At 51.2% G+C, this 23981-nt stretch overlaps 2 protein-coding genes across 9 annotated transcripts; one reads left to right on the top strand and one right to left on the bottom strand.

Annotated features, from left to right (window-relative positions):
• Positions 1-450: 450 nt before the first annotated feature.
• On the top strand, positions 451-20457 carry CPT1C (carnitine palmitoyltransferase 1C). Of its 8 annotated transcripts, none has more exons than XM_033844583.2 (20): positions 451-674; positions 1200-1262; positions 1356-1510; positions 6530-6669; positions 7911-8082; positions 8214-8315; positions 8398-8535; positions 12905-12982; positions 13217-13324; positions 13429-13513; positions 13948-14143; positions 14258-14440; positions 15141-15246; positions 16928-17044; positions 17796-17960; positions 18204-18338; positions 18977-19129; positions 19594-19707; positions 19828-19920; positions 20145-20457. In XM_033844583.2, the coding sequence occupies exons 3-20, from the start codon at positions 1370-1372 to the stop codon at positions 20322-20324; spliced, it is 2406 nt and encodes an 801-aa protein (XP_033700474.1). In that variant the 5' UTR covers positions 451-674; positions 1200-1262; positions 1356-1369; the 3' UTR covers positions 20325-20457. The 8 variants fall into 8 exon arrangements, with proteins under 8 accessions (XP_033700474.1, XP_073652248.1, XP_033700476.1 ...); XM_073796147.1 differs by having other exon boundaries at positions 13468-13513; XM_033844585.2 differs by having other exon boundaries at positions 13250-13324.
• Positions 20458-23263: 2806 nt separating this feature from the next.
• Positions 23264-23981, bottom strand: LOC101329123 (ferritin light chain-like). The gene is made up of 3 exons (XM_073795668.1): positions 23880-23981; positions 23556-23714; positions 23264-23509 (listed from the first exon to the last, which is right to left on the bottom strand). The coding sequence occupies exons 1-3, from the start codon at positions 23979-23981 to the stop codon at positions 23264-23266; spliced, it is 507 nt and encodes a 168-aa protein (XP_073651769.1).

Genomic DNA, 23981 nt, shown 5'->3' on the forward strand with positions numbered 1-23981 from the left:
CTGCTGTAGCACCTCCACGCCAACTTAATCCCTGCAGCTGCATCTTCCGTGGGTGGTTTTGGTGGGCCGACCTGACCCCAAAGCAGTCCTCCCCCCTCTCCTGGGTGGTAGGGCTGAGATTCACTCTGGCTCCCACGCGCGTGGGCTGTGAGTTCCAAGCTGAGCTTCCTTCCTCAAAGAGAAAGAAGAGAGACAAAGAGTGGACTGGAGAGCCGAAGAAACGGGTTCGGAGGAGAAGTGCTGCGTAGAACGGGGGAGGCCCAATGGTGGAGAATCAGGCGGGTAGGAGTCTGTGGGCTGGGAATCGAACGGAAGGAGGGGATTGGACGCTGGGATTCGAAGGGGGCGGGAACTGAGCGTGGGGATTGGAAGGGGGCGGGGATAGAAGATTGGAAGGGGGCGGGGATAGAAGATTGGAAGGGGGCGGGGTTAAAACCTGGGACTTGAATACCCGGCGAGGCACCCGTTAGACAGAAATCCGGGTTCCTGGATGTTGGATAGTTGGAGGCGGACAGGTGCTCCGGAGGCCCATCGACCAAGTCTTGGACTCACAGTCACTGGGATTGGGTATATGCAAGTGGGAGGCTTGAGTCCGGCGCTCTAAATCGGGGGTCGGGGGGGTGTACTCGGGCTTGGTCTCCAGGATCCGATCGGCGGACCCCTGACTCAGCGTGGTAAGTGCCGGACTGGAGGGGCCCGAGCTCCTGCGGGGGCTGGAGGATTGTGTCTTGGGTTGGGAGTGCGGGCCTCTCCATCACTTGTCCTCGACGCTCGCCTCTGCTCTCAGCCTCAGCATCCCTGCCCGCGAGGCATGCGCAGTAGGGTGCTTCCCCCCGCATCCCCTTCAGCCCGGGGGCGGGGGGAGGGGACGCTGGGCTACCCCAGAGCGTATGAATTTATAGAGAACCCCCACCCAAATCCCTCCTCACTCCCACCCCCCAGCCCCAGCCTTGGAATGGGAAGCGGAAATGGAGTGGACAATGCCAACGTCCGGCAGGTGTTCGTTTCAAATGGGTTTAGGACTAATGTTTTTCCCGAGATCCCGCAACTCACCCTGGACCAGTTTCCCGCCCCGAACCCCGAATCTTGAAAGGCCCTTGCGGGGGGGGGGGCACTGTCCCCGCACCATGTTCTCAGAATAGCCGCAAAAGGGCTATTATCCCGCAAATTATCCCTCCTGCCTTTCTGTGTGTTCACAGAGGTCCCCAACTGAAGTCCTCCCGATACCGGAGTCTTCGGCCAGGACCCTCAAGACCCCTCAGGTGGTTAGGGAAGGGTGAGCTGGCGTCCTATGTCCCTGGGTCTGCGGAGAAGGGGCTGGGGGTCTGGAGAATGACCCTCTGTCCTCCTCCCAGGGCTGTAGCGTGACATGGCTGAAGCGCACCAGGCCGTGGGCTTCCGACCCTCGCTGACTTCGGACGCGGGAGAAGTGGAGCTCAGTGCCCCGATGTTGCAGGAGATCTACCTCTCCGGACTGCGCTCTTGGAAAAGGCATCTGTCCCGTTTCTGGGTGAGGAGGGCTGCGGCTTGGTTTCCTTCCGGGAATCCAGTTACCTGCTTCCGGGATGCCTGAGGCTCCCTTCCGGCATCCTGGTGGTCCCACTTCTGGGATCCTGTCACCCCTTCTGGGAATTTTGGTGTCTCTTCAGGACCCCTTAAAGCCATTTCCGGGTTCTCTATGGCTCACTTCCGGGATCCTCAACCTCACCTACTGGGAACTGCCCTTTACCTCTTGTACCCACTTCCTGGAAGCCCTTCCCCTCTCCCCACACCCACAAACACAACTTTCACTCCACTTTCTAGAACTCAGTCCCTTTCATCAAGTCCCTAGAACTTACCGTTCCCTTTCATCTCTACCTCTAAACGAGGTGCTTCCGATTCCAGAACCCCATGGCTTGATCAACATCTTGGGTAGCCCACACCCCAATCCTGAAGGCCTCCCTTTGCCATAGTCCTTACCCACTGGGTCTGAGAGGCCCCTCCTTGCCCCTGCTGTGAATCTCCAGTACCCTCTCCAATATGTGGCACACCCTCCCTACCGTTCTGAGATGTGAACCTCCACTGTCTGTATCGTCTAGTTACCCATCACCACAAACCCTGCTGCCCCAGCTCTGGAAAAGACAAACTCCTTGCCCTAGAATGCCCACATCTACCCAGGGCCCACCCAGGTCAGCCCGAGACTCCCTGGTTCTAGAACTCTGGCACCATCTACGTATGGAGTCTCCCTGCTGGTCACACCCTCTTTCTGTGAACACAGGTCTTGAACACCTATGGGGTCTGCCAGGACTGAGTTTGAATCCTGGCTCTGCCACTGACTAGCTGTGTGGCCTTGGGCAAGCGCGTTGCTCTGAGACTCAGGTTCCCCACGTGTGAACCAGGAGTGATGGTAGCACCTCCCTCACAGGACAGTTTTGAGTTCATGTAAGCACTGAGCCAGGTGCTTGGCCCGTGGCAAGTGCTGAGTAAGTGTTAGCTTTAGATTATAATATTGTTCGTCATTTACCGAAAATCTGTGGAGCATCTGTTAAGGGCCTGGCACTGTTTGGAGCACTGGGGACACGGCAGGGAGCAAGACGGACAGATCTGCCCTCCTGGAGCTCTTGATCAAGCTGGAGGAGAAGGCAATAAAGAAGATAAACAAGCAAACCATAGAGTATTTTAGGTGGTGACGTGCTATGGAGGAAGATAAAGCAGGCAGGGAAGAGGGAGCATGGAGGTGTTATAATAAAACCAGGGGGCAGCCCAGGAGGATCTCTGGAAGCCGAGACATTTGAGCAGGGTGGATCACACTTCTGTGGCCATATTGGCTGTTAAAATGGTTATTAAAATAGAGATGTATCTGCTCCAGTGAATAAATAGCCACTAACCCAAACTCCCAGAGAGACCCCGCCCCTGGGACCCCCTGCACCTCAGGCCAACCCAGCAGCTAAAATGTTAACCTGTGGTTAAATACACACATTTATATATATACACATAAATAGACATTTAAACTAAGATCTAATTATATACAGAAAAATGCACAGGTTGTTTTTAAGTGTACAGTCCTTGAATTTTGTAATATCTTTGTAACCTGTATAATACCTGTGTAACCAACTCCCCATCAAGACAGCACTGCCATCATTCTAGGATGTTCCTTCGAGCTCCTTTCCAGCCAGCACTCCCTACCTCACCCTCACTGCGAGGCAACCACTGTTCTGATTTCTATGCTTATAGACGGATTTGGACTGGTGTTGCTGTGTCGAATATTTTGACTGTCACCCCTGTATCTGAGTCACCTCTGAAGCTCTTTTCTGACTCATGTCACCTGTTGCAAATGGCCCCCACCAGATCCTCATATTAGTATTAATTGATAATTGTAATAATGACAACTCTTGCCTTTCTGTCACATAGCTGCCTCTCTCCCTGATGGTCACGTGGAGCTCTCACATCCTTCCTCTCCAGTCTGGGACCCCAGGAACCACCCTGAAGCCGTAGCTCCTGGAACTTGGTCCCAAGATGGGGGCTGTGCCATCAGCAATGCCAGAGCTGTAATTCCATAGACTCATTGCTAAACCTTTTCTTTTTTAAAAATTTATTTATTTTATTTATTTATTTTTGGTTGCGTTGGGTCTTTGTTGTTGCGTGCGGGCTTTCTCTAGTTGCGGTGAGCAGGGGCTACTCTTCATTGCAGTGCATGGGCTTATTTTGGTGGCTTTTCTTGTTGCGGAGCACGGGCTCTAGGCATGCAGGCTTCAGTAGTTGTGGCACGCAGGCTCAGTAGTTGTGGCGCACGGTCTTAGTTGCTCTGCGGCATGTGGGATCTTCCTGGACCAGGGCTCGAACCCGTGCCCCCTGCATTGGCAGGCGGATTCTTAACCACTGCCCCACCAGGGAAGCCCTAAACCTTACTTTCTTCACTTAAAAAATGGGAACCTTGACAGTCCCTGCCTCAAGGGATTGTTGTAAGCATTAGTTGTCTTAGCAGAAGGCCTGGCTCACAGAAGTGACCACTCCAGCATCGCGATTCTTGTCTTACATGCCACATAGGTGCTGTGTAGCCTCCAGCATGTTAGTAACTTCTCTGAGCTTCTGCTTTCTCATTTCTAAAATCAAACTAGGTAGTAATGTGTCTCAGGCTCAGTACCAACCAAGCCCTCTGACTCTGTTGCTCATCTGGTCCTCATCAGGGCTTTTTGTTTTTGGCTGTGCCGCGCGGCTCGTGGGGTCTTAGTTCCCCAACCAGGGATCGAACCCGCGCTCCCTGCAGTGGAAGCATGGAGTCTTAACCTCTGGACTGCCAGGGAAGTCCCATTAGGGCCTTCTAAGGTAAGCCTATCATTAGTCCCATTTTACGGAAGCCCAGAGAGGTGCTTTCACTTTTCCCAGGTCACACAGCTGCTAAGATGCAGAAGTAGAGGCAGAGCTAGAATTAGCAGTCTGGCTCTGGAGTCCATGCTGAGGCCCCACCATCCTGGGGTGCTTTTCTAGAATGGATCTCAATATCTATGCCAAAAGAGCTGTTGTGAATTATGTGCAGTGGGTCACTTGGGCCAAGCATATGGCACGGCATCCGGCACTTAGTGGGTGGTTCATTGGCAGGAGATTTGAGTGTCATCTGAAATCATTTCCAAATGAATATGAAATTCGGAGATACGGCAGACTTCAGAGTTCGGTACCTTGTGGTTCATCCTGGTGCATTAGGGTCACAAGGCATCCCGGATGGTTTAAGTGATTGACAGTGGACCCTGGAGCCAGGGAACCTGGGTTCAAATCCTACCTCCACCACTTCCTGGCCATGTGGCCTTCGAGGAGTTCTTCAAACTTCCTATCTCCTCAGTTTCCTCACCCGTATGATGAAGATAATAATAATTTCTATCTTACTGAGTGGCAGGGGAACGAGATAATTTAATGACGCTCCTTGTACTTGGGAAGTGCTATGGAGACATTTCCTGTTATTAGGATGCCCCTGTTCTATTGCAATACAGAGCCCTAGATAGAAGAACTGAAAATTTCTTTTAAAAAGAAAATTAAACAACAAAAATAACCACATTTGCCAGTAACCTTTTCCTGCCAAGCCAAAGGGAGACTGCCAAGTAACTACATCTCCAGTGAGAAGTAGCTTAGCAACAGAGGGGATCATCATAATAATTACTGAGCACCTACAGTGTGCCTGGCTATGAGCTATGCAATTTACCATTCTGCTCCCCCCACCCCGAGCCCTCTGCTTTGTTTTTCTCCATAGCACCTCTCGTCATCCGACCCACTTCACTAAAGCCTTTACTTATGTAGGTATTGTCTCTGTCCCCCATGAGAGCAGGAATCTTGCTGTCTTGTCACTGTTGTTGGACTGCAGTAAGCATTTGTGGAATATTTCCTCATCCAGCCCTTGTGACAGCCCTATGAGCCAAGTACTGGGATTGTTCCCATCCTACAGATGAGGAAACTGAGACAGAGAGGTAAAGTCACTTGCTTGCGGTCACTCTACTAGGTAGTGACAGAGCAGAGATCTGAACGCAGAGGGTGGGGACTCCAGAGCCCAAGGTCTAAACCATGATCTCTGAGGCCTTCTTGGTTATTAAAATGTGGGAAGAGGAGAGGGAGTGGTTTCTTGAGCCCTGGTGGTGATGCCAAAACCAACAGCAGCTCTTATCCCGGCTTAACCATGCTCTCTGTGTGACTTTGAACCTACGTGTTTTCTTTTGTAAAAGGAGAACATCTTAGTACCTACTTCACGGGGTTGTTGGGAGTTAATTAAAGAGTTAAGCCTTGCAAATGGCACCTGGCATGTAGTAAGTGCTCATTAAATGTTAGTCAACTCTTGGGGCTTCCCTGGTGGCGCAGTGGTTAAGGATCCGCCTGCCAATGCAGGGGACACGGGTTCGAGCCCTGGCCCAGGAAGATCCCACATGCCGTGGAGCAACTAAGCCCGTGAGCTACAACTACTGAGTCTGCGCTCTAGAGCCCACGTGCCACAGCTACTGAAGCCCGCGCGCCTAGAGCCCGTGCTCCTCAGCAAGAGAAGCCACCACAATGAGAAGCCCGCGCACCACAACGAAGAGTAGCCCCCGCTCGCCGCAACTAGAGAAAGCCCGCAGGCAGCAACAAAGACCCAACGCAGCCCAAAATAAATAAATAAATAAATAAAAATTTAAAAGGAAATGTTAGTCAACTCTAGCATGCTCCCCTGGGAGTCTGATTAGTTACCCAACACTTTGATTCATTCCTCAGTCATCCCATGGCCAGCTCCTGAGCTCTGGACCCTGCTGTATAGGGGATACCAGTTTGCTTTTTTGACAGTTTCACCTTCGGGGTCCTGCCTGGGAGTAACCTCCCCTCCAGGAAGCCCTCCCTGACTCCTTCAGGCTGAGCAACCTGCCCTATCCTATCGCCATTAGTACTCCATTCTGGTCTGACCTCCCTGGGGGCAAGACCCAGATGTGTCTGTTCCCCACGGCGTCTGGTACACCCAGCTCAGTGCTGAATCAACATCTAAGAATGGTGCTGAGCAGATGGGATAATTGATTGAATAGGTGCCCTTTCCTCTCCGCAGAACGATTTTCTCACAGGTGTGTTCCCTGCTAGCCCCCTCAGCTGGCTGTTCCTCTTCAGTGCAATCCAGCTTGCCTGGTTCCTCCAGCTGGATCCTTCCTTAGGACTGATGGAGAAAATCAAAGAGTTGCTGCCAGACTGGTGAGGTCTCCCACTTCAGCCCAGTAACCTCCTAATCCCTTTCCCTCCACCCAGTAAGTTTCTCTATCAGCATGTATGCCCCTTAAAGAAAAGTAACCCTTGAGACTTACTTGGGGTCAGATAAATAAAGGTACAGACTCAAGTAAAAGGAGGTGATTTCCTCTCTTGTCTCTGTACATTTTCCATCCTGGCTGCTTCTTGCTAAAGGGGATGGTGGCAAAGTAGACAATATCCAGTTATGGTTATATATACTAATGGAAGTATGAACTCTGCTAATCTACAGTTGTGTAGTCTTGGGCAAGAGACCTCACCATTCTTGGTGTCAGGGTCTTCACCTGTAATGTGGGAATAATAATAATTGCTTCTTAGGGTGGTTGGAGTAATTAAACAAAATCATGCATGTGGAATATTCAGTACATTACTAGGAGGTTATTAAATAGGAGTGGTTGAATTACTATAGTTGTTGGGGAAGGTTTGGAAACCAGATGTGGGTGAGGTGGCAGGTTCTAACTCTTGGATTAGTCCTCCTGGGGAAGAAGGTTCAAACTTTGTGCAGACGGCCTCAAAGGGCAGATCCAGGATCAGACATAGAAATTTCTAGGAAGGCTAGATTTACCCACAGAGGGGAAGTGGCTTGCCCCGAGTCCTCCAGGTGGGATTTGCTCACAGCCTGTCTGATTGCAACTTTGCAAACATGTTGATTTACTGTATCTTTAGACCAGCATTTCCTGAACTTGAGTTTGTATTGAAGTCACCTGGAAGGCTTGTTACAACACTGATTGCTAGCCTGAACGCCAAGAGATGGAGATCATGGGGCCCAGAAATTTGCATTTCTAACAAGCTCCCAGGTGGTCCTGATGCTGCTGGTCCACGGGCCACACATTGAGAACCACTGCCTTACAGTGTAATTTGATCTGGTATATTTCACTAGAAATACCAGCTCTTATTTGTTAAGCACCTGCCAATTTCCATGGGAAGTGATTTTAGAAGCTTGGCGTCTCCGCAGTCCTGGGAGGAGACGGTGGGTGTACCGAGAAAAAAATCACACCTAGCACTTCACAAATGAGGAAACTGGACTTTTTCTGACCAACTCTAATGCTACAGGATATTCCTCCAACAGCTAAAAGATCAGAGTCAGCGTGTTAGGAACGGCAGGCGCTGGGTGGGGCTGGAGGCAAGGGGTGTTCTGAGGCCAGGAGACCCAGGCCTATACTCTTTTTCTCTACCCCACCCCACCCCAGGGGTGGACAGCATCACAGGCTTCGGGGGGTCCTGGCGGCCGCGCTGTTTGCTTCGTGTCTGTGGGGAGCTCTGATCTTCACGCTTCATGTGGCCCTGAGGCTACTTCTGTCCTACCACGGCTGGCTCCTCCAACCCCACGGAGCCACGTCCTCACGCACAAAGACCTGGCTGGTATGCGAGGGGCAGAGCCCTGCTCAAACTCTCTCTGCCCCATTCTCTCTGTGGGTTGCCACCCCGCTACCCCCAACACCTGGCTGCCGGGCTGCAGTGAGGAGTTTAATGAACCACTAATTTTCCGCCAGGCCCTGGTTCACATCTTCTCCGGCCGCCACCCAATGCTCTTCAGTTACCAACGCTCCCTGCCGCGTCAGCCTGTGCCCTCCGTGCAGGACACCGTGCGCAAGGTGGGCCAGGTACCCGGGGATGGGGCGGGAGGCTGCTGAGCAGTGGGGTGTGACCTGCCGTCTTCCCCTCCTTGCCCCTCAGTATCTGGAGTCTGTCCGACCCGTCCTCTCCGACGAGGACTTCGACTGGACCGCGGCCCTAGCACGGGAATTCCTGAGGCTGCAGGCGTCACTGCTGCAGTGGTACCTTCAGCTCAAGTCCTGGTGGGCGTCCAATTATGTGAGTACAGCATCCTGTAGGCAAAGGTTCTGAGCCGGCCCTCCTAACCCTGCCAGTTTTTCGCCCCGCCCACAACCCCCAGGCCCAGCGAAGATTGGAGCTTCACTCCAGACATGAGAACATTCTGAGCCCCGCCCCCACGCTCCAATATTTTAAACCCAGCCCCAGATGGATCCAATATTCTGAGCTCCTCCCTCCTCTCCCATATTCTGGAACCCGTCCATCCTGTGCCAACATTTTTGAGCCCCGTCCCCCCGTGCTCCCGCATTCTGAGCCCGGCTCTTCAATAATCTAAGCTCCGCCTCCAGGGTCCGCCCACATCCAGAGCTCCGCCCCCAACCCTCCAATATTTAAACCAGAATTCCGGGCCCCTTCCAACATTTCAGCCCCTCCTCTGGCCTGCCGAGTCTGTAAGCCCCGCCCCCAGTTCTTGTTTCCTCTCCCCTGTCTGGGCAAAGACGCCAAACGGGCTTCTACTATGATTTCAGGAGCTAGAGCCCTAGAACGCACTCTGAGTTGAGATCCTTGGGAAACCGAGGCATAGAACCAGTAAGCGAGTCACCCTGTAAGCGGCTTCCAGGCCTCCCATTCCGTAGCAAGCCACAAATATCTGTCAGGCAGCATGTGATGAGGTGGAGGTAGGAAGAAGAGACAGATGTATCACTTTTTTAGATTTCCCATATAAGTGATACCATATAATATTTGTCTTTCTTTGACTTACTTCACTTAGTATGATAATCTCTAAGTCCATCCATGTTGTGCAAATGGCAATATTTCATTCTTTTTATGCAAGCCTTAGTGGGTTTTTTTTCATAAATTTATTTATTTTTGGCTGCTTTGGTTCTTTGTTGCTGTGCACGGCTTTCTCTAGTTGCGGCCAGCAGGGGCTACTCTTCGTTGAGGTGCGCGGGCTTCTCACTGCGGTGGTTTCTCCTGTTGTGGAGCACGGGCTCTAGGCGCGCAGGCTTCAGTAGTTGTGTCATGCAGGCTCAGTAGTTGTGGCTCGCAGGCTGTAGAACGCAGGCTCAGTAGTTGTGGCGCACGGGCCCAGTTGCTCGGTGGTATGTGGGATCTTTCCAGACCAGGGCTCGAACCCGTGTCCCCTCCATTGGCAGGAGGATTCTTAACAACTGTGCCACCAAGGAAGCCCAACAAGCCTTAGTTTTAAGGGTTTTTTTTTTTCCCTTCATGCTCTTGGACCAGATTCTGCTCTTAAAAAATATATATATATACACATATAAATAATGTAGCAATTATATAATATATAAATTATATAAATATGTGTTGTTTATTATATATAAATAATGTATATACACACCATATTATATATATTTCATTGTACCTCTAAGGCACTGCCACTTATAACATACACCATTATCTTATGGACAACTAAGGGAAAATAAAGTCTAACACAGTGCTTTCTTATCACTTATTATATAGGTCGATCCTCATTATTCATGCATTCTGTATTTGCAGATTTGCTGACTTGCTAAAATGTATTTGTAACCCCAAATCAGTATTCATGGCACTTTCATAGTCATTCACGGACATGCGCAGGATGGCAAAAATTTTGGCTTGCCCGCCGTGCACGTTCCCAGCTGAGATGGAACAGGGCTGGAAGGAACCTGACCCTGATTTCCCCTTGGAACAATGGCTCAGTGTTCGCTAATCAGCGTTCACTGCCACTTTACAGGACATAACGACCGCGAGTAATAAGAATCAACTGTATACGTTAAAACAGCTCAGACTTACTTAGACATAGATTTGTATCAACTATCACTCCCAAGCAAGCTCAGAAAAATGGAAATGTAAATTGTAATAAATTGGCTTAAGCATCCCTAAGACTTTCACGCTCAGAATCCATCTCTTCTCAATTGCTTTTTGACTCAGACTTGTCCGTATCTTCCTACTTTCTGCACAGCTTCATCCTCTGTGTTGTCAGGAACACAGTAAGAACCTTGACAATGTAGCATTTCCTGAAAGATCCTATGATGTACCTAAAGCCATTGGTGCAGTGCACTAAAGTGGCCTTTATTAAAACCAGATAAATTTTTGCTTTGCTTTGGAGATTTTCTTTTTTCTTTTTTTTTTTTCTTTGGAGATTTTCTGATTCATTGCCACCTCCCCAACGCCCCTACCGCCCCACCCCTCCCCGACCTCCCATCCCAACAGTTGGGTTCCTGGAAGTTAAAATCTTGCTCCACAATGATCTCTAGGATTTTCTTCTGAGTCATAGACTTTAGCAAGCTTTGATGCTGGTGAGGTTTTTCTTTGAAAAAAATGGTACATGATATGCATATAATGTTACAAATTATTTATTTATTTATTTATTTATTTTTGGCCAGGCCACAGGGGCATGCAGGATCTTAGTTCCCGACCAGGGATTGAACCCATGCCCCCTGCAGTGGAAGTGCAGAGTCCTAACCACTGGACAGCCAGGGAATTCCACAATATTATACATATAGTATTGTAAAATACACAAATCTTACATGTACAGCTTAATGAAGTTTTATGTATGCATATAACCAGATAACCCCTGGCTAGGTCAATATATCGAACTTTTCTACCGTTCGCTGGAAACTTATGGATTTTTCCAGAAGATGTTGCACATTTCCGGGGAATGACAACTACATCCTGCCTAGTCTAAGTGTAAGGAAGTGTAGGATGCCATGAACGTTAAGACGCAAGCAAACATGTATGTCTTCATAGATTCTACGCGATTCTATGACATAGAAGAAAGAAAAACATCTAGAAAACATTCAAGTCCTCTCTGACTACCTCCCTTTAATTCTTGTTTCTCCCACCATCGCCTGTGAGAAACACTTTGCTCAGAGTCTTTTCTGAGTGTATATATACATATATTTATACCCAGGGAGATATATACATATATTTAAGTATATAATTTTTATTTATAACATATAATTTTAAAGTATTTAGTAATATGTTATATATCATAACACATTAATATTTAATATATATAAAACAAATATCATATATAATTTTAATTGTGATTAAAATATACATAATATATTGGGCTTCCCTGGTGGCGCAGTGGTTGAGAGTCCACCTGCCAATGCAGGGGTCAGGGGTTCGTGCCCCGGTCTGGGAAGATCCCACATGCCGCAGAGCAACTAGGCCCGTGAGCCATGGCCGCTGAGCCTGCGCGTCCGGAGCCTGTGCTCCGCAACTGGAGAGGCCACAACAGTGAGTGGCCCATGTACCGCAAAAAAAATAAAATAAAATATACATAATATAAAATTTGTCACTGTAACCATTTTTCAGTGTACAATTCAGTGGTACTAAGTACAGTCACAGTGTTGTGTAACCATCACTACTATCTCTCTCTAGAACTTTTTCATCATCCCAAACAGAAACTCTGTGTCCACTAAGCAAAATCTCCCTATTCTCACTTCCCCAAAGCCCCAGGTAACCTCTGTTCTACTTTGTCTCTCTGAATTGGCTTATTTTAGATTTTTCATAGAAATGGAATCATACACTATTTGTCCTTTTGTGCCTGAGTCATTTCACTTAGCATAATGTTTTCATTGTGGCCCCAAAGACTTAGAACTTCATTCCTTTCTATATTAACATTCCATCATATGGATAGACCACATTTTGGTTGTCTATTCATCCACTTGGTGAACAGGTTGGGCCTTAGTAGTATTTTTTTAAATAAGATGGGATAGTTTCATATATCTTGTTGTGTGCCTAGCCTTTTTCACTCTGCAGCCTGTCTTGGTGCTCATTCTCTGTCAGTAATGTAGATGTAACGTTTTTAAAAATTAATTAATTCATTTATTTTTGGCTGCGTTGGGTCTTCGTTGCTGCACACGGGCTTTCTCTAGTTGCTGTGAGCGGGGGCTACTCTTTGTTGCGGTGCGCGGGCTTCTCATTGCGGTGGCTTCTCTTGTTGCAGAGCATGGGCTCTAGGCACGTGTGCTTCAGTAGTTGTGGCACGCGGGCTCAGTAGTTGTGGCTCACAGGCTCTAGAGTGGAGGCTCAGTAATTGTGGCGCACGGGTTCAGTTGCTCCACGGCATGTGGGATCTTCCCGGACCAGGGCTCGAACCCATGTCCCCTGCATTGGCAGGCGGATTCTTAACCACTGTACCACCAGGGAAGTCCAGATGTAACTTATTTTTAACAGCTGTGAAGTGTTCCATAACACAAGGGTTACATGGTTTAGCTAACTGATCCCCCATCGATGGACTTCTAGGTTATTGCTAGTTATTGATCTTGATGCCTCCTTCATTGAGCTCCACTCTCCCTATTTGACATAGTAAAGTCTTTGGGGGGCTCCCCTCCCCCACTCACCCCCCGTACCTTGACCCCAGCCACCGCAGCTTTGTGTCTCTCTGCCCCACTCCTAGGTCAGTGACTGGTGGGAAGAATTTGTGTACCTGCGCTCCCGGAACTCACTGATGGTGAACAGCAACTATTATATGATGGTGAGAAGGGGAGAAGGAGGTTAGGTACCGGGCCGGGGATGGGGTTCATAGTTTCTGGGGTCTAGGGTTGGGGTGTCTGGGTAGAATGTGGGGTTTAGGGTCAGTGACCTCAATCACAATCTGGATTTCACCATCCTGCCTCTGTTGGGATCAAGACCTGTGTTTGGGGTCAGTGCCCCCATCAGAGGCAAGCCTGACCCCAGGCGTTTTGCTATCCCCTGGACCGGCCCGCAGGACTTCCTCTATGTCACGCCCACTCCCGTGCAGGCCGCCCGTGCCGGGAACGCGGTCCACGCCCTCCTCCTGTACCGCCACCGCCTGAACCGACAGGAGATCCTGCCGGTAAGAGGGCTGTCCCCGCGGGCTGGGGACAGAGGCTGTGGTCCTGAGACCATGAGGCCACATGGGTCCTGGGAAGCAGTTCATGGGCCCATGACCTCCTGCAGACTTTGCTGATGGGAATGCGGCCCTTGTGCTCTGCCCAGTATGAGAAGATATTCAACACCACGCGAATTCCCGGGGTCCACAAAGGTGAGCCCCCTCTCCCCTCCTCACTGATAAAGGCAGAACAGTGTAGTGGCTAAGAGCACGCTCTCTGGAGCTAGCCTGCCTGGGTTCAAATACCAACTCTGTAACTCCCAAGCTGTGTGACCTTGGGCAAATTATTACCCTCTCTGAGCTTCAGTTTCCTCTTCTCTAAAATGGGGTAATAAGGGTACCTAGGGTGGTGAGGATTAAAGGAGTGTGTCAGACAGTGCAAGCCACTTGGTAAAGTGCCTAATAAAGGTCGTTATTCTTTTTTGGGGGGGGTATAACTGCTTTACAATGTTGTGTTAGTTTCTACTGTACAATAAAGCGAATCAGCTATATGTATACATATACCCCCTTCCTCTTGGACCCCCGCCCCCATCCCACCCATCTAGGTCATCACAGAGCACGTTATTCTTATAATGTATCACCCCTAGACCACATCCGCCACCTCCGTGACAGCAGACACGTGGCCGTCTTCCACCGGGGCCGATTCTTCCGCGTGGGGACCCACACCCAAAGCGGCCTGCTTTCCCCACGGGCCCTGGAGCAGCAGTTCCAGCGAATCCTGGACGACCCCTCTCCTGCCTGCCCCCACGAGGAGCATCTGGCGGCCTTGACCGCTGCTCCAAGGTGAGGGTCACAGATCTGGGGGCCCGGAGGCCCAGCCAGCATCTTGAGGTTGCAGGCTGGGTGGAGGCTGGGCAGGGTAGAGAGTCAGCCGGAACTCAGGCACTCCCCCGACAGGGACATGTGGGCCCAGGTGCGGAGGTCCCTGAAGACCCAGGCCCAGGAGGCCCTGGAGGCCGTCGAAGGGGCTGCTTTCTTTGTATCACTCGACTCTGAGCCCGCGGGGCTCACCAGGGAGGACCCCGCAGCTTCCTTAGACGCCTACGCCCACGCCCTGCTGGCCGGTAGGGGCCACGACCGGTGAGTCAGCCTGGGGATTTGGACCCCACCCCACTTGTGACCCCAGACCCAATGCATTGAGACCTGGGGACCTCTGAAGCAGATAACCGCTAGACCTGGGACCCCAGATCCAGAACCACAGATCTAAGGACCACCAAACCCCTGACCTGGACCCTCAGACCTTGAGAAACTCTAGACCTGGGACTCCAGACTCAGAATCTCAGACCCAGTGACCCCAGATATGAGGATTAACAAATGCCAAACCTGGGACCCCTAGACCCAGAGACCTGCAGCTAGACCCCAAGCCTGGGGACCTCAGACTCAGAACTGCAAACTATGGAATCCTCAGACTTTAATGCAGGCACCCCAAACCCAGGACCTCACACCTGGGACCCCGCCTACGTAGAGATCTTCAGACAACTTCCTTGATGCCCACCAGGCACCACTCTGAGTTCTGAGGCTCCTGGGAGAGTCCGCCTAAGCTCTCAGCATCCGTAAACCCTGAACTTTTTTTATCACATTCTTTCAAAAGCCCTGAACTCTCCAAACCTGAGACACATCTCAGAGACCATCAGTACCTCCACCTTCTTAGAGCTCCCCATACCAGGACCCCAGGCCTGATTCCTAGATCTCCCCACGGAAACCCCCTGAGTTCTCACAGAGAGCCCCCCGACGTCCCTCCTGGCCTCTTTGGTGAATACTCTGAACTCTCCCCCCACAGCTGGTTTGACAAATCCTTCTCCTTAATCGTCTTCTCCAACGGGAAGTTGGGCCTCAGCGTGGAGCACTCGTGGGCTGACTGCCCCATCTCAGGACACATGTGGGAGGTATGGCAGCTGGCCGGCCACACCCTGCGGGCTGCCCCCCACCCCCCGCCCATCTCCAAAGACCTTCTTCTCCAGTGCCTTAAGGTCAGAGGAAAAACGGAGGCTCAGAGAGAGGCAGAGACCAGACCAGGGTCGCCCCGCAGCAAAAAAGGGTGTCTGGGATTATGACCTTTCTTTCTCTCTCTCTCTCTCTCTTTTTTTTTTTTTTGCGATACGCGGGCCTCTCACTGTTGTGGCCTCTCCCGTTGCGGAGCACAGGCTCCGGACGCGCAGGCTCAGCGGCCACAGGTCACGGGCCCAGCCGCTCCATGGCATGTGGGATCTTCCCGGACCGGGGCACGAACCCGTGTCCCCTGCATCGGCAGGCGGCCTCTCACCCACTGCGCCACCAGGGAAGCCCTCTCTCTCTCTTTTTTTTTTGGGCCGTGCCACATGGCTTGAGTTCCGCAATCAGGGATCGAACCTGGGCCCCAGCAGTGAAAGCGCCGAGTCCTAACCACTGGACCACAAGGGAAGTCCCTATGACCTTTCTTTGATGAATGGGCATGTGGGGCTCAGAGAAGGAAAGTGATTTGCCCAGAGTCACAGAGCGAGAATAAGAATCCAGAATGCTCTGAGACCAGAGTGTGACCAACCGTATCATACTCGCACTGGGTCAGACCTATCTCCCAGCTCTGGTTTGCTGTGTGACCTTCAGCAAGTTACTCCCCTCCTCTGAGCCTCAGTTTCTGCTTCATCAGGTGAAAAGGTTGGATTTTCTTTTATCTTTAAGCTCCACTCCAGTCCTGAGAACCTTAGCATCTCTCTTTTCTCTGTTTCACTTAGTACCTAAATCATAAGGGGTGGTGTCTGCACCCCACCAGTTTCCCAGTCTTCCGTGGTGTTGCATGAGGGGTTAGCTGGGATCCAGGGTGCGGATTAGGCATGTATGAGGGGAAGGGAGGTTGCTTCCAGATCTTGAGAGCAGCCCCAGGTAAGCACTGAGTCTTCTGTGCCTGTTTATTGTTTATAAAATGGGAATTTGCCTTTGATTATATTGGTAAATGACACTCTCAATTCAATTTAACCTCAGACCCTCGAGACACTGCCTGTCATCTGTCATCTCTGCATATTGACTTTGAACAAAGAGATGTCACGTAGAGTAAGATAAAGAGAAATGGAAAGTCTAAGGCATAAAGTGAGAGGTTCTTCTCCTCCTTTAATTCTAATGTCAAAATGGGGATCTTAATCCCTTCTTTCTAGGGAGAAATTAAGTGGGAGGCTGGCCCATAGTAGGTGCCCCATCAGGACTGATTTAAAACATTTAACCACCAGCAGGGCCTGGGTACCACTCAATCAGAAGGAATGCTGAGCCCTAGAAGCCCATGCTGTGCCCAGCTTTCTCTCTCCTGTCCTAGGATCATGGCGGGGGTTGTCTTGGGAGGGCTGGGGCAGTAAGCACCGAGTATTAGTATTTTCCGCCTGTCAGAAAAGTACAAGGGCAGTAAGCACCGAGTATTAGTATTAGCCTTGCTCTCAATGAGTATGACCCCAAGAACCCACCTGTGACCATCAGACGTTTCTGTTTCTCAAGGATTGTCCCTGACCCCCTTAAGAAGGGACTTAAGAAAAGAGGTCCCTGGTTAGATGTCCCTTGGTCCAGAGGGAGGAAGGGACTCTGACAGCTTCCGTTTGTACACAGTTCACTCTGGCCACAGAATGCTTTCAGCTGGGCTACGCGGCAGATGGTCACTGCAAGGGGCACCCTGACCTCTCACTGCCCCAGCCCCAGCGGCTGCACTGGGACCTTCCAGACAAGGTTAGGCCTGGTTTCTAGGCCTCTCTTCCAAGTCCCCAAATTCCTGGCTTTGACTCTAACCTCATCCCCACTGCAATCTCAACTGAAAAATCAACCCCATCCCTAACCCAACACCAAACCCACACCCCATCCCCCCAAAAGCCCCAACTTCAAACCCCAACCCTATCTTCAGTCTAACCCCATCCCAACCACAACCCCAAATGCAAACCCACCCCATACTAACCCTCTTCCCACCACCCAGCCCCACGCTCAACCCCAATCCCATCTCCATCCCCGATGTCAACTTAGTTCTATCCCCACTCAAACCCAACTTCATCTCCACACCAAACTCATCTCCATCCCCAACTCCATCGCTATTCTTAATTCAATTCCATCTCCAACCCTAACCCCATCCTCAACCCTAGCCCCATCCCATACCCAACACTAACCCCATCCTCAACCCTAACCCCATCCCATACCCAACCCTAACTCATATCCCATCCTATACCCAGTCCCAACCCCAACCCCAGCTCCAATTCAGTCCTCATTTTCAACCCCATTCCCCATCCTATCCCTATCCCCAGCCCCAATCCTATCCTGACCTTCACTGCCAGCCCCATCTTTAGCCCTTCAGCTCCATTCCCTTCTTTGTCCCCTTTTCCATATTCCACCCCAACCTCACTCCATTCCCCTCACTTCCAGCCCCATTCCCAGCTCTGACCTACCCCTATCTGTAACCCCTGGCCATTCCTCCCTCCTCCTTCTCTGGCAGATCCATCTATCCATCTCTCTAGCCCTGAGGGGAGCCAAGACCTTGTCTGGAAACATCGACTGCCACGTCTTCCCCTTCTCCCACTTCGGCAAGAGCTTCATCAAACGCTGGCATCTCTCTTCAGACAGCTTCATCCAGATGGCCTTGCAGCTGGCCTACTTTCGGGTCAGTTGGGTTCCCGACCCCCACCCCCTCTTAGGACCTCAGTTCACCTGGGCCCCCAAGACCCGCCGCATTGACCCCTTTAATGACTTCTTGGTTATTGCCATGGTGAGTCCGCCATCTTGATTTCTCTCTCCCAATCACATGTCCATGGGTAGGAGGAGCTGGAGGTCCAGACAGAGGGGGGTCAAGTCCGTGAAGACTTCCTGGGCCTAGCTGACAGGCTCCTCTCCTCCTTGTCCCCAGGACAGGGGTCAGTTCTGCCTGACTTATGAGTCGACCATGACTCGCTTGTTCCTGGAAGGGCGGACAGAGACGGTGCGTTCTTGCACGAGGGAGGCCTGCAACTTTGTGAGAGCCATGGAGGACAAAGAGAAGACAGTGGGTGTGGGCCTCGTTTGAGGCTTCAGTCATTTCCACATACTCATTCATACATTTACAAACTTTTAAGGAGCACCTTCTCAGGTCCAAGCTCCGTGATGGGACAGGGGAGGAACCAAGCCTGGTCTCTGACCTCAAGGAGCTCACTGATGGGGGGAGACAGAGGTAGTTCAGCACAGTGTGATACATGCTTTAATGGAGGTCACACAGAGGGCACTGGGGGAGCACCCAAGAGGGAGCCCTGGTTCCACAATGTAGGTCTCTTTATTTAACCTCTGTGTGACCTTGTGCCTTTCATTTGTACCATTCTTCATGTTCCCTATATAACCTCTCTGCTCAGAACCCCCCAGGCACCTCTGTTCCCTCTCCCCCAAACTTACGAAGTATTGTGGTTCAATGGAAGGAGTTTGGGCCCTAGAGTCAGACAGCCCTGGGAATCCACCTGATTCTGCCTTGCTGTGTGACCCTGGGCAAATGACTTCCCCTCTCTGTGCCTGTTTCCCTTCTGCAAAATAGAGTTGATATCTCTGCCTTGCAGGGATGTTGCAAGCTAGGCTGAGGCCGGGGGGTGTGACAGGCCTCAGCAGTAAGCCCACTTCCTGTCTTTCCATGACCTGTGACCTCCCCGGGGACCCCAGGACCCACAGTGCCTCGCCCTGTTCCGCTTGGCGGTAGACAAGCACCAAGCTCTGCTGAAGGCAGCGATGAGTGGACAGGGGGTCGACCGCCACCTCTTTGCTCTCTACATCGTCTCCCAATTCCTCCACCTGCAGTCTCCCTTCCTGGACCAGGTTGGGGTGCAGGGAAAGGGTTAAAGAGGGAAGTGGCAAACCACTGGAGAAGGGAGGCACTTCCGGGAAAGGAGGGTGATGTTGGAAAATGGAGGTATCAACAGAGGAGAGAGTTAGGGAGACCCGGGAAAGAAAGGGAGAGAGCGGAGAGGGAAAAGGGGCCAGGAAAGAGGGGCGTGGTTATGGAAAGAAACGCGAGGGGCGTGGTCAGAGAGGAGAGGGGCGGGGTCAGGGGTTGAAAGGGAGAGGGGCGTAGTTGGGGGAGGGGGGACAAGGAGAGAGGGCGGGTTCTGGGAGAAGGAAAGAGGGGTGTGGTCAAAAGGGAGAAGAGCAGAGGGGTGACGTCAGGAAGCGGAGGGGCAGAACGGCACAGATTTAAGGGAAATAGGCAGTTCAGCCGAGGCGGCGCGGACTTGCCGGTCAGTTTGTCTTTATTGCACACGTGACCGACTTCTGTCCCTCAGGTTCACTCGGAGCAGTGGCAGCTGGCCACCAGCCAGATTCCTGTTCAGCAAATCCACCTGTTCGACGCCCACAGTTACCCCGACTATGTTTCCTCTGGTGGTGGATTCGGGCCTGTGAGTGGACCTGGGCCCTGAGGGAGGGAGGAGGGGGCTGGGCATCCGCACTCCTACCTAGTGGGGGGTGGGGAGGGGGACCGGGGGCTATGTTGTTGCCCTCACTCTGTCCCTGTCAAGGCTGATGACCATGGTTATGGTGTTTCCTACATCTTCATGGGGGATGATGTGATCACCTTCCACATCTCCAGCAAAAAATCAAGCACAAGAACGGTGAGACTAACCCACCCCCGCCCCTTCCTCCCTCAGGACTCCCACTTCCCTGCTCTCGTAGGAGCGCAGACTCCCATCTCCCGACCATCCCATGATCCAGGAGTCCTAATACCCAAACCCCTCACCCCTCAGACCCAGGAACGGGGACCCCAGACCTCTTGTTTCTCAGCCCCTGGGAGCTCCTCTCCCAGCTTCTCCTGGACGTGACACATCTCTCCTTCCAGGACTCCCACCGGCTGGGGCAGCACATCGAGGATGCATTGTTGGACGTGGCCGCCCTTTTCCAGGAGGGGCAGCGTCTTAAGCGCAGAGGGTTAGGGGAGGACGACTCGGGGCACAGCCGTGACTCTCTTCCCTGCCATACCAGGGGCTCCAGGGCACCCACGACAGCCACTAACTTTTGACACCTTCCAGAGGGGAGCTGGTCTCCCCAGGAACTAGGGGGAAGGTCTCTACGGCTGCGCTGGTGCAGGACAGAAGCAGCCTGTTTGGGTTTGGGGATCCCACATCCGGTCTAATAAAGATGTGTGCGCTGGGGATGTGGTGTCTGCCGTGCTCTCGAGCTGGGCAGGGATGGGAGAGGTGAGGGTCAGGGTAGAGGAGGAGAAAAGTTCCCATCCATCTCCAGGCCCCACCATGAATTCCCGGTTACAATCACCACATCAGATATAAGCCCCAACACCTGCCCAATTTACTGCATTTCCAGCTCTAGTCGCACCAAAGCCAACCATTCAAAGCCCATCCCAGTCAAACAGCCCCATGAGCTCTCATGAGCTCAGTTGGAACACCAACTGCCCACCCTAAACTTTTTTTTTTTTAATATTTTCTTGGCCAGGCTGCAGGGCATGTGGCTGCTTACTTCCCCGACCAGGGATCGAACCTGCACCCCTTGCATTGGAAGTGCAGAGTCTTCACCACTAGACCACCAGGGAAGTCCCTGCCCACCCTAAACTTAAAGGTTGACATCTCCTAAATGAATCCCCCAGGATTCTTATTACTTCTAGAGGCTGCCCACATTCCTAGGTTATGACCCCATCTTCCATCTTCACAGCTAGCATTGCTGCATCCCTCTGTGGCTTTCTCCTCTAGTCATACCTCCTGTGACTGACTCCTGCCATCATCTTCTAAGGACCCTTGTGGTCCTTAGGACCCTCGTAGTTAGACTGAGCCCACCCAGATAATCCAGGATTAGCTCCTAATCTTAAAACCAACTGATTAGCAACCTTAATTCCATCTACCACCTAATTCCCCTTTGCCATGTAGCGTAACACATGCACAGGGTCCAGGGACTAGGAGGTGGGCATCTTTGGGGGAACCATTGTTCTGCATACCACAGGGGCATAGATGAAACCAGACTGGCCACGAGTTGATAAGTAGTGAAACTAGGGGAAAGGTCATTGGGATGGGGATGGTTCATCATATTATCTTACTTTTCTTTTGTCATTTTAAAAAACTGACGTATAGTTGATTTACAATGTTCATTAGAGATTGTCCTACTTTTGTAGATGCCTAAAAATTCCATGACAAAGAGTTAAACGAGGGGGCTTCCTGGCGGTCCAGTGGTTAAGACGCCGCACTTCCACTTCAGGGAGCACGGGTTCAATCCCTGGTTGGGGAACTAAGATGCCACATGCTGTGCTGGGCGGTGCGGGGGGGGGGGGGGGGGGCAAAAAAAAAGTTAAATTCAAGGTTATTGAGCTTAAAAAAAAAAGAATTAAATGAGTGAAAATACTGCTCAGCTTTTTCCCTCCTTTGCTGATTATAAAGAACACCTCCCCACTCCAGCCTGTCCAATATAGTCATAAGCGGGGGCAGTCATAAGCGGGCGGGGGGGGGGTGAATGTCACGGGGGTCTGACCCACCTGCTTATGCAGCTTATTTGTGTCTTCCGGTCCTGCTAATGCCTGATCTAGGATCCACCTCCCGATGGACCGCCCACCCTGAAATACTTGGGCGTTCCAACAGAATAAACTCACGATGGGCCATGCTGGCTGCATGTCGTGTGATAGCCTGTGTTCTGATCCTACATCTCTGTCGGCTCAGTGGCACACCAGGAGTTCCTCTGGAACGTGGTGCATGGCCTTGCTTCGCCACCCTGGGGTCGACACTGTGCTTTCTCTGTCGGGAGAATCCTTGGCAGAAACTGTGTGTGACATCTTTGCCAATCTACAGATATTTCTGGGTCCCATGACCCAATCGGCAGGGCTGCTTGCATTGCAGCTTGTACCTACTGCAGGTCTTTTCCTGGCCTGGGAGTCACTCAAAGCTAGAAGTCTTCCGTGTCCCCCAAAAAATGGATCAGAGCAGTATTTCCCAGTGTAGAATATGCTTCCTCCAGAACCTGAAGATGCCTGAGCCCGTAGGATGAAGAGCGTGGACTTCTTTCTTAGTGGTAAGATGCAGTATTTGTCCTTCCCTTTCCAGTAGGTACTGCCCACTCCTCAGATGCCTGGGCTCCTAAAACCTTCACTGATGTGATAGGTCCCTGAAACTTTGTAAAGTTTATTTCCCATCCCCTGGACAGCATGTGTCTTATCAATACCTCTAATGCACTTCCTGCTTCTTGTTTATCCAGTCTGATTAACGTGATATTATTGATAGGATGAACTAATGCGGTGTCTTGAGGAACGTTTAAGCCAGTACTGTGTGCCACACATGTAATTAAAATTTGTTAACATCTCGTAAACTTGGCTTGGAGGACAATAACGTGAAGATGTCCATACTATCCAAAGCGATCTACAGATTTGATGCAATTCCTATCAAAATCCAGTGACATTTTTAATCAAAATAGAAAAATCCAACCTAAAATTCATATGGAATCTCAAGGGACACTGAATAGTGAAAACAATCTTGAAAAAGAGGAACAAAGTTTGAGATCTCACACTTCCAGATTTCAGAAGTTATTATAAATCTACAGTAATCAAAACAGTGTGGTACTGGCATAAAGGCAGACATACGGAACAATGGAATAGAGTAGAGAGCCCAGAAATAAACCCTGGTATGAAAGGTTGCCAGGACCGTTCAGTGGGGGAAAGGACAGCCTTTTCAACAAATGGTATTAGGAAAACTGGATATCCATGTGCAAAAGAACAAAGTTGGAGCCTTATCTGATACCGTATACAAAAATGGACTCAAAATTAAAGACCTAAATGTAAGAGATAAAACTATAAAACTCTTTTTTTTTTTTTTCTGCATAAAGCTCTTTATTGTTTCCATTTGGTCCATGGCTGGGGAGAGGGCTCCAGTGTGGTTAACAAGCTGCCTACTGGCTTCAGAGAGGGGCTTCAGGCAGAAGCCCTGACACCAGAGGGGCTCCTCAAAGGCTGCTGGGATCTGCAGGTTCCTAGTCGTGCTTGAGGGTGAGCCTTTCAAAGAAATGCTCGCCCAGCCCAGCCTGGGGACCAGCCAGCTTGCGGAGGTCGATCAGGTGATCGCCCATCTTCTGGATGAATTTCACCTGCTCATCTAGGAAGTGGCTCTCCAGGAAGTCGCAGAGGTGGGGGTCTGCATGGGTAGAACCCAGGACATGCAGATCCACAAGGGCCTGGTTCAGGTTCTTCTCCGTGAACACAGCGGCTTCCACAGCGTCCTGGGTTTTACCCTACCACCAGGTCCTGTGTTTGACCCTACTCAGCTTGGGACAGCTTCTGCATGTCCTGGAAGAGGGCGCAGCCGCCATGCTGGTTTTGCATTTTCAAGAGACGCTCGGCGCCCTCGAGCTTCTCCTCGGCCAATTTGCAGAAAAAGTGGCCCACGCCCTCCAGAGTCAAATCCTCCCGGTGGAAAGAGAAGCCCTGCAGGAAGAGATGGCGGGAATAACGGTTAGCAGGAGGCGGGGCCAGGCACGCGGACTCCGCCTCTGACTATCCGACAGGACAAAGAAGGCCAGCGCGTGCGCAGAGGGCCGGAGGTGCGCGGCTGAGGGGAACTTGGGCTGGGGGCGTCCTGGGGACCCTCACCAGAGAGAGGTAGGTGTAGGAGGCCCGCAGATGCATGTTGACCAGGCGGTTGACGGCGGCCTCCACCTCGGTGGAATAATTCTGACGAATCTGGGAGCTCAT

The sequence above is a fragment of the Tursiops truncatus genome, chromosome 19 (assembly GCF_011762595.2).
Source record: "Tursiops truncatus isolate mTurTru1 chromosome 19, mTurTru1.mat.Y, whole genome shotgun sequence".
In the NCBI taxonomy this organism is placed as follows: Eukaryota; Metazoa; Chordata; class Mammalia; order Artiodactyla; family Delphinidae; genus Tursiops; species Tursiops truncatus.